At 43.2% G+C, this 15,138-nt stretch overlaps 1 protein-coding gene across 1 annotated transcript in view; it reads right to left on the bottom strand.

Moving 5' to 3' along the window:
- Positions 1–15,138, bottom strand: part of HMBOX1 (homeobox containing 1) — a 63,181-nt gene that overhangs the window by 19,217 nt on the left and 28,826 nt on the right. Inside the window, exon 5 of the mRNA XM_075707519.1 lies at positions 10,226–10,379. Within this exon, the coding sequence (XP_075563634.1) occupies positions 10,226–10,379 (154 nt within the window). The remainder of the gene's footprint in view (positions 1–10,225; positions 10,380–15,138) is intronic.

Here is a 15,138-nt window from a genome sequence, read left to right on the forward strand (position 1 = left end):
TTGCTTCTCCTTGTAATTACTGTTTATGACTTGTATAAAGACCTCACATCTGTTACTAGATGGCAGAGAATTTCCTTTCACTGAGGTAGGTTTGGACTCTGTTCAGAGACTAGCTGCAGTGAAAGTCAGCAGGAACACTTTGCATACTTCTAGAAACCAGAAAGGGGCAAATCCAGCAGTGCTCTGAGCTGGATGGTGCTCACGTATACTCCATGCCGACAGCTGGCCGCATCAAAGCGAGAGGTGACGCCAACCTGATTACGAATTCCTTCCAAATTTCCAGGTCACTCAAGAAGTTAATTTTGTAATTCACTTAAGTGGGTTTATTCCATCGATAATATTACATACAGGTCAGGTAAATCTCACTGTGAGCGATGACTGTCCCTTTTAGCTGAACTTGGACCTGGAACGACCCTCCTTGGCAGGTCAGGGCTGTCTAGTTCTTTCTCAGGACTTTAAGCAGGCTGAAAAAGAGCCAAAGGGGGAATGATCACAGCTTTATGGTCACTTGTCATTGCCCAAGGAGCCGTTTGCCGCTGCCTTACCTGCTAAACTTCCCCGGAGCCTGCTCACAAAGAGCGAGTACGCTCCCCAGCGTCGTCTCAAGCTCCTTCAGTGCAGACACAGAGACAGCAGAGTGTAGCTGTTACACCCTTGCGCCCGAGCACATCCAAAGACACATCACCTTTACATGGGTTGTAATATGATCAAGAAATTTTGTTCCGGACAGCCTACAGTGACAGTCATTATAAAACGGCTACACAAAATGTAGACTGAATGTGCCAGGGTGCAGTTCACACAGTTTCTGTGGAAAGTATGTCATGACTTTCCCTGTTTCCCAGAATCACGTTAATGGGTGTCCTGGTTTCAGCTGGGATAGAGTTAATTTTCTTCCTCGTAGCTGGCATAGTGCTGTGTTTTGGATTTAGCATGAGAATAATGCTGATAACACGCTGATGTTTTAGTTGTTACTAAGCAGTGTTTATACCAAGTCAAGGACTTTTCAGCTTCCCATGTTCTGCCAACAAGGAGGTGCACAAGAAGCTGGGAGGGGCACAGCCAGGACAGTCGATCCAAGCTGGCCAAAGGGCTATTCCATACCATACGGCGTCATGGGCAGTATAGAAACTGGCGGGGGTTGGCCAGGGAGCAGCGATCGCTGCTCGGGGATGGGCTGGGCGTCCGTCAGCGGGTGGTGAGCAATTGCATCATTTGTTTTTCCTGGGTTTTGTTCCTCTCTCTTTTGTTGTTTTCCTTTTCATTAGAATTTATTATTATTATGTTATTATTTTGTTTTATTTCAATTATTAAACTGTTCTTACCTCAACCCACAAGTTTTCTTACTTGTGCCATTCTGATTCTCTCCCGCATCCCACCGAGGCGGGGGAGAGGGTGAGCAAGCAGCTGGATGGTGCTTGGTTGCCCAATGGGGTTAAACCATAACAAGAGGTAAGAAAATAACGATGTAGCTAATTAATATAAGCTTTTTGTTACTATAAACAGAACAGTCATAGGAAGAAGAATACCACGAAGGATTACAGAAAGTCTAGTGTAGGCACAGAAAGCTTGAAGAGACAGAACCCACAGCACTACACTTAGACTTTTACACTGTCCTTACAGCAAGCAGCATCTAGAGGTCTCAACATGATTGCAGAGAGCCCACTGCACTAGGCTCTGCGCAGGAACAGAAGACAAGCCCTTGGCTCAGACAAGTTGTGACCTAAAATGATTGGCATTAACAGTTACATTAAATAATGTTCTGGAAAGTGAATTATTTATATTGGATACAAATGAAGCAGATAATTACTGTGAATTTCAAAAATATCTAAACACTCCCACGACTGAACTTCATTTGCTGTCTTTGCAAAAAGCAGGGTAATGCACACGGAAAAGAACAAATTCAAACTCCTCGCATACATGACTGGTTCTAAATTAGTTGTAACCATTCAGGAAAATGACACACCTATCATTGTGGACTACTCAGAGAAAACACGCTCTCAATCAATACACAAAAGTAATCAGCAAAAACCAGATGTTAGGCTGGAGGTCAGAGAACAACCGGAATCAGATTCAGCTGCCTGTATAAGCTGGAATATTCACCCTGGAAAAATGGTAATCAGTTCTGCTCCTGTCCCTACTCACCTACCCTGGGTCACTAAAAATTGAATGCAGAAATAGAAAAGGTCCAGAGAAGAGTGACAGTGAATATTATTAGAGGCAAGGGAAGACTTGCCGTCTGAGAAGAGATAAGAGAGTGACTGTTTAGTTCGGAGAAGAGATAAATAAGCAGCACATTGATAGTAGTGGAGACAATGAACGATCACGGGAAGGTAAACGCAATGTTCTTTCTTATTCTTTCTCATGATACTCAGGCAAAAGGGACCTCCAACTCTTTAAACACATTTTGGCATATAAAATGAAACTAGGTATAATTAGCTCTCCCAAAGTACCCTGAAGACCTTAGCAGGATTTAGAAAGAATTATTTATTTATGTGAATAAGAAGAATGCCCACAGCTGCAATAGCAGGGTTTTTAAAAAAATACAGGATAGGAGATAAGAGCTTCTGTCCACAGCCATATGGTTGCTAGCCATGTGTGAAGTAGTCCCAGACTGGAGAGGACAGGTAGAAAGGATGACAAACACCATCACCACCACCACCTGGGTTACTGCCGAGCCTTGAAGCTTCAGTCACATGCCAGAACTCCACAGCACCGGCGCGGGTACCGGCACACATCGCAAAGTCAGCCCTTGTGCCAGGGACAAAAGATGGAGCTGGAAAAGGCACCCAAGGACAAAACAGCTGCTCTTAAACGAGGCTTACCTAGGCAGATGTTAAGCAGCCTATAGTTCACAGTGCACTTCAGACCTGCCATGTCATGCTCATGTTTTCCTAGTAGGAACTCGGGTTGAATTGAGGTTGCCTCTATACCTCCTCTCCCTACACAATGCCCCGAGATCACTTTACATGCTGGGGATGGTGACATGAAATCACTGCAAGGGCAAACAGGGCAGCTGGACATTGCACATGGAAGCACTCGGGTACGCTCTGAAGTATGGGGTCTGTGAGCTGGGACACCCCTGAAGGAGCCAGCAGATGTTTTTAAAAGCAAACAACAGGTTAAGAGGTAAATTTGGTCTTACAGATCCCTCCTGTACACTGGTGCTACTGGAGCTAGCCTGCACAGTAAGCAACAACGATGCCTTTTTTACATCTTCACTGAAAGCATCTGGGCACTTACAGAGATTTCCAATCCTGTATGTATGACAATTACTTTGATGCTATGAGAAGACAATATCAGAACTCAGGATTGCAGGTCAGATTGACAAGGCTCCTTTTGCAAATGTTGATTTCAGTTATTTTGACCTTGGAAGGTACAAAAATTTTATCTGGAGTCTGCTGCAAGGAGTTGCCCCTCCCACAGACCTCTCTTTTTATTATTTTTAAAAAAGAGAGAGAGAGAACACAAAGATACAAAAAGCACCTGAGCTCCCTGAAAAAGAAAAATGACTCATTAGGTGCTGGATCCTTCAAGAGACCAGAGTCTGGCGAGCACTTGGACAGACATCCTAGCATTATATTTTACTGCATGCAATCTGCCAAACAACTGGGATTTGCTTACAGCTGATTAGAATAGGAAGCTTGTGTATTATGCAGGTCTAAGAGGGAACCTAGCTTGATCTAATGCAAAATAAGAAAGATACTGTGTAGCAAGCATAAAATGGCTGCTCTTGCATTTTATGAAGACATACAGCAATGACCCTGAGACAAACCACTTGAACTTTCAGACAATAAAAAGATCTTGCCTGTGCCTAAACTGTGAAGTGAACTTTACTGAATGCCTTTGCAAAGTGCCTGCACTCACAGATCTCAAAGCATTGCACAAGCACGAACAGCAAAGATCCTAAAAAACCACTCCCTTCCTACATCTCAAAGGACTTAATGAAGTTGAACCTCACACTGCAAGTTGCTGACTAACAAACACCTTATGATAGAATTGAAAGTGCTGGAAAATAATGTAAAGAAGTCACTTGATGTTTCCCTCTGCATTCAGATCAAGCGTATCAGAACCATCCTGACAGACTTCTGCTAATTTGCTCCTGAGAAAGGTTCCTTAATTTCTGTAGATAAACTGCTTAGGGCTCAACCATTCCTGAAGTCAGAAGGTTTTTCCTAATGCCTAACACAAATCTTCCTTGGCAATCCAAAAGTTACAGGCTTTTAGCATCTTCCTCATCCTTTCTTTGGTTTGGCTCAGTCTCCCAAGCAGGGAGTAGATATTTTACGGTTGAGAACGGCGGTCACCGAAAGGTTCAATGACATCTGAGGGTCACAGGGATAGCAGAGCGTAACTCTCAGCACTCCTCACCTCTTAGCAGCCTGCAAAATAAACCCGAGGAAGACGAGCAGCATGCCCGAGCCAACTGGTGGACGTCGTTATACTGATGAGAAGCTGATGTTCTGTTTCTAACAAAGTACAAGCCTAATGGAAGAGGCCGAAAGACATTACTTCCTGCTCTGTTGTCAGCTTGAAAAGGGAGAAACGCAATGAATCCAAAACTTAAATCTCCTCCAAAGCCTTGCACAGGAAACTTAGATCCCCTATGGGGCCGGTATTAAGGTTCTGCTAGAAGACATAACTAAGAGTAATGGGATGAAATTAACTAAGAAAATTTCCTAACTGAATTTCAGGAGCTAATAGAGCTCTCATTTTCCCCAGGGAAGCCGTGGAAGCCCCAGCGCTCGGGAGAGCTGCAGTAATAGCGCTTTCACAATCGGAAGAATTTCTAATAACGCATGTCAGGACTGATATCGCTCAGGGCCAGAACCATGCCCAGGGCTCCGCTGGCCCAGCCGGCACCGGCTGGCTGGGACCACTGCAGAAGGTGCTTTTTCTCAGGAGGGTAGACGATGCTAAATCCGCTACAGCCTAAGCGTGCACCTGATGGAAACGCAACAGGGCCTCGTTGGGGCACAGAGATGACTTTCCTCGCCAACTTGGGTCCACTTTAAAGGGGAAGGAAGAATACAACCTGGTCAAATTTGACCAGTTTGGCAGCGATACCAGGGTAATACATTGCTGCTCCCTGGCAAAAATCAAGAGACACCTCTTCCATGACGCCAACACAACTGTTGGTGTGACCATGCTTTTAACCAAAGCAGGAACTCATCCAACTCAAACCAAATAAAATCAGAACAAACCCAAGCAGACCAAAAAAGCACCATGGAAAATTTGTACATCTTTTTTTGTTAAACTTCCCCTTCCCTGTGCTCTCCTGTCATTTGCCCTGAGCCAGTTCTGGCACACCCTCACTGCACAGCAAGCCGAACCAATTCAATAAACCGCAGGGGGAAATAAAAAGGATTTCTTTTTTCCTGAACCAAGCTGAATTGGCTGGTATTTCAACCAGGCAAGAAACATATCTGGCACAATGCAGGGTGGCAGAAGCAGGGAAACTGAGGAGGAGGAGTTGAGAAGGGCGATGAGACAGGATAACACCTAAGGATGAGATGGTGACAAACTGTTAATTCAGCTCCGCTATATCATGAAACTATACCCTCAGTATCTTGGGAAATCTAAACCCATTCCTCTTATGAATAAAATTGCCTTGGATCACAAAGCCAAGTGACACCTGACTCTGTTTTGCCATCTATGAAATGGGGATAACAGGTATCTGTATCATCTAGTGCTACTTAATCTAAACACATCTTTACAAAAGGATGCTTCAAGAGCACAGACAGGTGTTAAAATAAAAGAACAGACCCATAAAATCAAACCAAATAACCCTCAACCAGAAAGTGAAGTCCCTGCTCCCTAGACAAACTGAAATACTTCCAACTGATGAATTATTCATTTTGTTTAGAGCAGAATTTACAGTTATTTTAATTTAATCTTTGGATAAAGCATATACTTAAAAAACAACACTCAACCCCCCCCCCCCCCCCCCCCCAAGTCTTTAATGGCACTCAACAAAAGTGCCCTAAAACGGGAATACAGTCATTGATTCTGCTGCCAATCTTAGATGGTTTTTTTTGCCTGAAAAGGAAGATAAACCTCAACTCCAACATATGATTAGAGGAGATGCACCAATCTCTTAAAAGAGAAAAAAAGAAGATAGACAACACAGCTTCATTAAAAAAAGAGAAAACCCTAAGGGAATTTTCAATTTTGTAGTTCTAATGACAGGGGTTGAAAAGAAGATGTAAAGCAGAGAAAAGGGGCGGGGGGGGGGGGGGGGGGGGGGGGGGGAGCGGAATCTTTGGGACAAGACATAACAAAAAACACAAAACTGAACCAGAAATGGACTTTCAAGTTTAACCTCAGGTTTTTACAGAAAGGACTACCGTAGTCTTAGCTGAGTTCCCAAAGGAGGGTAAGCCACACGACAACATCACCACACGCAAAACTCAGCATATTTCATGAGCAGGAGGCTCAAGCAGAGAACAGGTCAAGGTTGACATCACTAGCACAGCAGCGCGAGGGAGCTTGCACTGCAGTTGTCTGAACCACACCTAGTCTGCAGTTAAATATAGAACTTTACTTTCTGGAACTATTGCTCCTCTTAACCTTCAGAGCATAAATATTCGGAGAGATACTTAAAAAAAAAAAATAGAAAGGAAAGAGAGGGAGAAAGAGACCTGAATCTATTGTCCGAAATCTAAGCCTAGCGACTAATAAACTACCCTGGGAGAATTTCCAAAAAAAGCAGTAAAGACTGGAGAATTGAATTACAGAAACCGCAAGCAGCATTCTGGAAATCCAGTATAAACCAATTAGTTTCTTTAATACACATACCCTGTATACAGACAGTTATGTACATTAGACATTTAAGTATATGTGCTGGCCCTAACTCTAATCTTAATTATATAAGGTTGGCACCAATATAATAATTAATTGCACTGGAGTTTTTGTTGATTTAAATATTTTAAAAAAGAAAAACCAGCCCTTCAACTCTCACCCTTCTCATTCAGTTCATAACCAAATCCTGACCGGTGCTGTGCATTTTCAGTTGGAGAGCCTGCTCCTAGAAGCTAGTCTCTCTAATTTTTGCAATCAAATTCAGATTCTTTCCTTGAAGTGCTCTCAGCTGGTTTGACACATCGACTTGTAGCAACTGCATTTCTTACCAATTGAATCCAAGTCAAAAGCACGTACCACAATTAACTGATATAGCAGCCCAAGACTTTGATCCTCACCCAAAAAAATGTTGATACAGCTTCGCAGCAACGTTTCAGAAGTTTACAGGAAGAAGTAGCTCTGCATTACCTACACAGGAGTTTCCATTAAGGTCTAGATTCAACCCTCTTACCTTCAGGCATTTAACTAAATCACCAAAGTTAGGTCTAATTGCAGAAGGCTCCTCTTTTGCAGCCAGAGAGGAAGGTCCATATAGCCCTCATACAAGTTGCATCAGTGGGATGGAATTGTCTTCTGGATCTCTATTTCTCATTGCTGAATAGCTAGAAGCCTATATGAATAAGCACTTTACTGAGGTTCCCAAATAAGAAGCTCAAAACTAGGTGCCTAAATCCCTGTGTACACCAACAGCACATCAAGACGCTGCAGGACAGACAAACGCAATGCAATGAAACTTGCATTTAATTAAAGAAAAGAGTCCATTAAATTGAGTAAGATGCCTCCACTCACAGTCAAAACTTAATCCTTCAGAGGAAAATGCAAATTACCAGATAAATGGCACTGGGCCACATGCAATGCCAAACACCATTTTAGTGGGCCAAATGCTTATTCCTGACCTTACGGCATCGAGTGAACCTGATCTGCTTGGGCCAGCCAGCCAGGGGTGTGGTTACCTTCACCCTGGCTGCTGTTGTGAGTCGTATTACGGACAAGCCTGGAAGAATTCTGGCGACTCGTAAGTGAAATTAGTTAGCTTCTTCCTAGGGCTCCCAAGAGAGCATTTTCCTCCTACTCTTTCAAAACTTGCCACATAAAACAGCTCATCCTTACAGCTCAACTAGGCCTATTAAAGTATAACAGTTAAACCACCATATTCCCAACTTGTTTTATGGTGTAGTTTTATTGTCATACAAAGCTTTTACCATGGCTCGAGTTTACTGTGTTCTTGCCTCAAGTAAAACTCCTCAGCCATGCTTTCCAGTACCCACTCACAAGGCTGTGAAATTCAGTGCTTGCGGTGACCTAGCAAGGGCTTTCCAAATTAATATTAAAGCCAGGATTAAGGCAGAGTGGCAGAAGTCTCCATTAAACAGCAGAATAAGAAGAAAACCCCAGCAGCAAAGACCTTACAGAGCACAAGACACAGCAAACAAAACCACGAATGACAAAGAAGAGCGTAATGAAAAATTAGATCAAGTGATTATGTATCTGCATACACAACTGGATGACTTCCAATGTCAACACCGACTTGCTGCTTCTCCACACGCAAAACCAAATCTCACACCTTTCTAACAGACACATACCAAACCACTACAGGTTGCCCGACTTCTTGAGAGTGTCCCAGCAAAGACTGGCTTTAGGAGGAGGAGGAAAGGGTAGCGCTTGCTTGCTTAGCTTTCTCTTTCTGCTCTGTGTTCCCACACCACCTAGCACAAATGAGTCTAAGGCACTATCATATTCAAACAGCAAGTAACAGCAGTTAGCGCACTTCAGGCCAGACAGAAACCCAGAAGGAAAACACCCATGCCCAAAGAGCTCTAATTCTACTTCAGAGTAACTAAGTATTTCGCACACGGAGGGAGGAGGTGCTGCTCCATAAAGAGATGGTCCTGTCCTGAAGGTACACGGAGCTGTAACATTTCTGTCATCCTACATACAATCATAGAATTGTTTAGGTTGGAAAAGACCTTTAAGATCCTCAAGTCCAACCATTAAACTGCAATCAGGACAGTCAAGCAAGCATTTCAAAGTGCTGAAGCTCCTATACTGCGCATTGTACTGCCTGTGAGGAGGGGGACACTAGAAAAAACACAGTCCCCTGTACTCTCAGATTTCAGGACTCTGCATTAGTTGGGTCTAGCAAAGCAGAACAGATTTTCAGACATTTACATTACTTCCTTTGGGGAAACATTCAGCCAAAGCTGAAAATATCAGCGCAGTGCCAGGACAGAATATGGAAACACACGCTTAGTTACTGGTGTCAGCCCTGCAAAGACCCTGTGATGGCCTGTGGCCATACAGAAGCATGTCCATCTTGTGTGTAAAACGGCTTGGGTCCCTGAGGGAGCTCGGTATTTTGGTCTTAGCTTAGGCAAAAGGAGACGCTCTCCTGCTCCTAATCAGTTCCAAAAACCCTCGTGCAAGCAAGAGGAGAGAGAAGCATTACAGAAAGGGCAAAAGCACATCCTAAGAATCTGCTGACCAAGGACTCAATGGGGTTGCAAACCAGAGAGGAGTGTAGCGCACGCACTCATGTGGTGCTTCCATGGAAAGGAGGTTCCTCATGCTCTCGGAGGGAAGACGACTCCTCCCAGCCATTTAGCCCTTAACAGAAATAAGCATTCATCCCCAAACTACGTTTGAGTTCACTAGCCCTCTTCTATTATACAATATTACCCACAAAAGAGACGTTACTGTAAGCAGAGGGAAAGGCAAAGCACATAGGCAGCCAAGAGACCAGGCTCAGAGAGTGCTTCGTCTCTGCAGGACTGAAGAGCTGGGAGCTCTAATGATCACCTGCCACTCTGCATATGTATTTGAATGATCCACTTTGCTCTGTACTGTTCCCAGCTCATGTAAAAGGGCTGTAAGAGCCTTTTTGGACAAGGAATCTACTGCTTGTTAAGCAAAGTTCTGCATCCTGAACAATTATAGTGCTGCCGAAATGCCAGTATCAACTATAAAATAACATGATACATTATGAGGACGAATCAGTAAACTGGGAAAAGAGAAATGTAGAATGTAAAGAGCGTGCAGACCCCCACCAAGACAAAGCTTGGATTAGGCTAGAGGGAAAGGTTTCTGCAAAAGCAAAGAAGGGCTGAACACTCTCAGGCTAAGGACAAGATGTCTTAGGGGCTACAAAAACCGAGATATTGTCCAAAGCAGTGTAACATTTTTTCGAACAACAGAAAGGGTGAAATAGCTCCTCCTACTCTATCGTCCAGCATCAAATGATTACACTGTTATTGGCTTGCATGATGCCAAAACACACCCATGAAAATGAAGCTGGTGTTCACCAGAGCAGGAAAAAGGATACTTGTATTGGCTTTAAAATGCCCATCTCCATAACCCCAAACTGACATACCTTTCCATAACAGCCAGGCACTCCTTTCTCCATGTGAACCGACTGCCTCGCCGTAGTCTGAAGGTCCCAGAGGTAGCTGTGACTGGGGGAGGCGTCTGTCTCCATTCTGGCTCTTCTATTGGGATAGGAGCGGGTCTCATGCTTAACGTAGCCCCTAAGAATAATAAATACTGTGTTTCCTAGTGGATTAAAAATCATGCTCATTTTCTCACTCCTGCTCATGAAAAAAAGACAAGACAGGTGATAAAACCATTCAAACTAAAAAAGGAAAGCATTATCAAACAAAGACACCTTAAAAGATACACAAAGCCAGCTAGAGTTCCCATCCCCAACCTCCAAGCCAGAGAGGTATCAGGTGACCATGGAAATCTATGGGAGACATAACTGAGCTGACAGCCACTCTGGAAAAGCTGTCCTGTCTTGTTCAAGAGGAAAAATGTCTTACAGAAAGGGTGAGCTATGCCCCAGCTGGGATTTATTTAGGTTGTGCTGCTACCTCTTCTACCACAAAATGGGAAATAGCAGGTTTCTATTTAATTGTACAACAGTCTCAGGAAGCAAAAATGTAAATTTATACCAAAGGTATTTCGATGTGTCTGAAGAGCTGAGTAAACACTTAAAATAGCTCCACCGATTGAAACACACCCTGTGACCTGTGCAAACACAGGCTCCTGAGTGCCAGGTTGCCTGACAAAGTCACTGAAAGCAGATTAACATCACGCCTTTCCTCGTCTGTCCCCCCTCTATGGATCTATTTCTCCTTTCAAGAAGCCTGAGCTGGAAAGCATCAAGCCAGAGCCAGGACTTGGCACAATGCCCTCAGGAAAGGCCCTTTGAAACTTACCCCTGATTCCTTCTACAACAGCCCCTCAGTTAATAAATCAAGACACACTGGGAGACTGATCTTTCATACATCCCTTGGTGAGGATGGGAACCTGGTATAGGGCATTAGCACGTAAAACAGGGTATGTTCTGAAGGACAGCTTTGTGCTCAGTGACTTGCCCTGGAGGGAAGAAATTGCTGTTCTTCTGTGCAAAAAATAATAATAATAAAAAAAAAAGTCATATGAAAAGATAAATCACCACCTATATCCCATATGCATACTGAGCTCAACTGGAATTCATGCACTGAACCAGCCTGGACAGGTCCAAGAGAAGCAGGCGGCTCTGCTCACCGGAGGAATACAGCATTGTGCAGGCGTACAAGCAGGGCTGAGACAGCAAATCCCTCTGGGTACACAGACTTGCTCAGAATGGTTAGGATTTAATCATAAAAACATACTGTGTTAGTGAAACAACACTGCTTGTTTAATTTAAAACAGAGTAAAAGGGTTACGGGAACTTAGAGTTTAACCAATAAACAAATTCCTACAGTTAAAAAGGAAGAAATTAGCTATTTATGCATTTGGCTGTGTTCCCTTCCAGAAATGCACAATGAGTATTTTCCTTACTGCCAGAGGCTTGCATCTGTGTTAGGTAGTAGAGCCCAAAATAATTTAAACATTTTACCCAGGAGAAGTCTGTAGGAAGCAAAGCCCACAATCTCTGCCTTGCATGCACAACGGGACGGTGACTCTTCCAAATACCCAGCTAATGAGCCTACACAGATTACTTAGTTTTATTGACACATGAAATCTGTCCTATGTTGCCAATTTATTGGGAGGCCATTTCAAGGAAAGTTCCTTATCTGCTCAGTTGCACAGTTTAGGGGTCTGGGTCAGTATCAAGTTGCTAGGCTTTGAATACACTTCAAAAACTAAAAAACTAATTTAAGTTGGTTTTTTTTTTTTTAAAAAAAAGAGGCAGGGAAGAAGAGGACAAGAAATCAGCTTTCCCTGTGCTGTCTTAGCAATATACTTCCCCTACCTGAGGATTTCATTTCACAGGAATATCAGTCATGCCTAATATCAAGGTAAGAGGCACAGGGTACTTCCATTAAATTTGCCTGAGATTTTTCAGACAAACGTTGGAGGGGGAAAAAAAAAAATCTGCATTTAAAGCATAAATTTGCTCCTGCTACTGATACATTCACTTACTGAATACAAGATGCTTTTTTTGTTTTAGTAGCCTCGCTAGATCAATTTACTTATTTCTGTTTTCTATGGGGTAACATCAATATCAGCAGCAGATAAGAGAGAAGTCTGCTGAGAATTACAAGCAAGTACCCACCACTGTTTTTTGCACACACATAAAGATGGAAAGCATCTGAACGCATACAGAGGCCAAAAATGTGCTTGGATGTACGAGTGGCAAAAGTGGTGGACATATGCACTGCTGCCACATTTGATAGGGTAACTATGGAGCTTTTCTGCATCCCCCTCAATTAAGGGAGCACGTGGGGATCCCGTTCGTTTTGCTGTTCCAACTCTTCATTGCAATCTTGTTGCCACCCAGTTCCACTTCTTTACAGCTTAATAAGTTACGTCCTAGTTACTAGGTCAGATTCTCTCTACAAACCTCTCAAACAGCTTTCAAGAAGTAGTGAAACTTCTCTCTTGAGCAGAATGAGCGGAGCAAATGCAGTGTGAGATTTTCATCTTAGTATATGCATCAAAAAGCAAGACATCTATAAGGGGTATAGAGGTGAACCAGCTGGGAAGAACTCCTTTCGCAGAGAAAAATGAAAAGCGACGTCTCTCACCACCTGCCACTCACTACCTGCCAGTGCTGAGTACCTTTCGCAACAATATAGAATTTTCTTTGTGCGAGCCAGTATTTTCGCAAATGCAGGGTATGACTTCGGGGATGCTGCAGGTGGGTTTTGGGGAGAGGAGGCAAGAGCAGCGCTCTCCAACTGGAATGCAGCTCTATCTGTGTACTCAAAATTCCTCGTGGCAAAGGCCTGCCTTCTCTCAGCACATCCCAGGCACTATCCTGAAGAAAGAGCGCTGCTCTTAAAAGCGTCACATGCACTTGCTGATCCACATCACATGCCTCGGAGAGGCTCCGCCATACGCAGAATGGTTGGAGCAAGCCTCAGGCCATCTCCCGGCTCCAAAAAACCATTTAGTAGCAAGCCTTTGCAGCAAGTACCTATCATCTATTATACTGATAAGAACAGATGTCACACTTTATTTTTAGCCAGACTGACCTGAGATCACATGATAAACACCTTTCAGTTACTACTGAGCCAGGCTAGATTTGAATCAGCAGCCTGCGCAGCAAAAGGTTCCCTACAGAGCTCATTGCTTGGATGGAAAGGATCAGAGCAGGGACTATTTTCTCTGCAGCTCTGTAAAATAGTAAATCACCAACAATACGTTTCCAGTGCAAATCTCGTGGGATATCCAGCCTCTGATTTTTTTTTTTTTTTTGGTAGGCTCTTCTTTTATAGCTAAACAAGAATTGCTATGGGAATAACACAAGAGATGCTACATCCTGATAACTACCTTTCTTTTCCCCTTTTGTTCAAGGAGGAAGAGCACAGGGTTTTCTCCAAGGTGACCACAGCTGCCTTCCTATTACAGAAGACTGGCAGAAATAAATATCCAGCCTAAATGGAAGCAGTCTGTATCCATCTGTAACTTCAACACATCATTTCTAGGTGCCAGCTTCAGTTTGCAGTACACAGAAGCAAAAGACACGCTAAAGTTACTCCCTAACAAACTTTCCACATTGCCCAAGACCCACTGCCAGCCAAACCAATCAGGCTAACAACTACCAATGTAAAAAAAAATATTTATTTATTTAAAACCCCTGGGCTCTGGGGGGCAGGAAATCAGTACATTATAGGACTATGCACTCATATACCAGCTTCTGAAACATATATTGTTTTATCTACTGCCAAAATGCTCTCAGTCCTCTACAAAACACGAGAGATGTGGTGCCTGTCCAAAAAAAGCCCGATCTAAATGAAAAGCATCCCTATTAATTGGATTAAAGAGCTTTCAAACACTAGCATTTAGCACTGACTTGTTCCCTTCAACAAAAAACTGCCTTTCACCCTAACTGGCAACTGTTTCCAGAAAAATTTACAATCACTAGTACACTGGAATTTGCAGCATTAACTCTGACATCACTCTTACCAGCAAAACGTTGATCAAGAAATTTTTGAGCAAGATTACTGCATACAGTAGGAAAAGTGGGGCTTTTTTTTTCTGATCCATGAGACTTAAGTCTCTTTTGCAACGTTCCAGTCTGCTGTTGCCTGAACACCCGCCACCAAAGATAGGAGAAATATAGAAAGTACTCATGCAAATAAGCAACCAAAACCAAGGGAACAAACAGCATATTCAAGAGGCCAAAGCAAGCTGGCAAATAACAAATGGGATGGAATTGCTGAGTCTCTTCTGTATAGGAGCAACATCTAGCAACGCCTCAACAGCAGCGACGCCTCAAAACTGCCCTAGGGCTCCACAACACGAAGCTCTTTGGTTAGCAGATGCAGGACTGCTTATGGATGATTTAAAGTGTTATATAGCACCATTCTACATTTGAAAAAAGAAAAATAAAATCTCTTTTCATGTATTTATAAGTCATGTTTTGACCCCTATTTTACGGGTAGATGTGGCACTTCAGGACATGGTTTAGTCTACTCTACCCTTGATTGGTTTAGTGTGGACTTGGTAGTGTAGGTTAATGGTTGGTCTGGATGATCTTAAAGGTCTTTTCCAACCTAAACGATTCTATGATTCTATGATTAGAAACTCCTGGCTGGGTGCAGTATTATATAAGCACAGTGAAAGACAGTCCCTGCTGTGAGGACCTTACAGGCAAGGTGGGCAAGCCATACACAGGAAAATGGTCTCACCTTTATCTAGGAGACGGGAAAGCGAGGTGTGAAGGTGAAATCATTTGCTAAGAGTCATACAGAAAAAAACGGCAGAGCCAAGGAAAGGCTACAGGTCTGCCAAGTGATCTCCAGTCCTCATGAAACAACTATTCTTTCTTTACAGTTCATAAATTGATTCTAT

The sequence above is a fragment of the Pelecanus crispus genome, chromosome 3 (genome assembly GCF_030463565.1).
Source record: "Pelecanus crispus isolate bPelCri1 chromosome 3, bPelCri1.pri, whole genome shotgun sequence".
Lineage (NCBI taxonomy): Eukaryota > Metazoa > Chordata > Aves > Pelecaniformes > Pelecanidae > Pelecanus > Pelecanus crispus.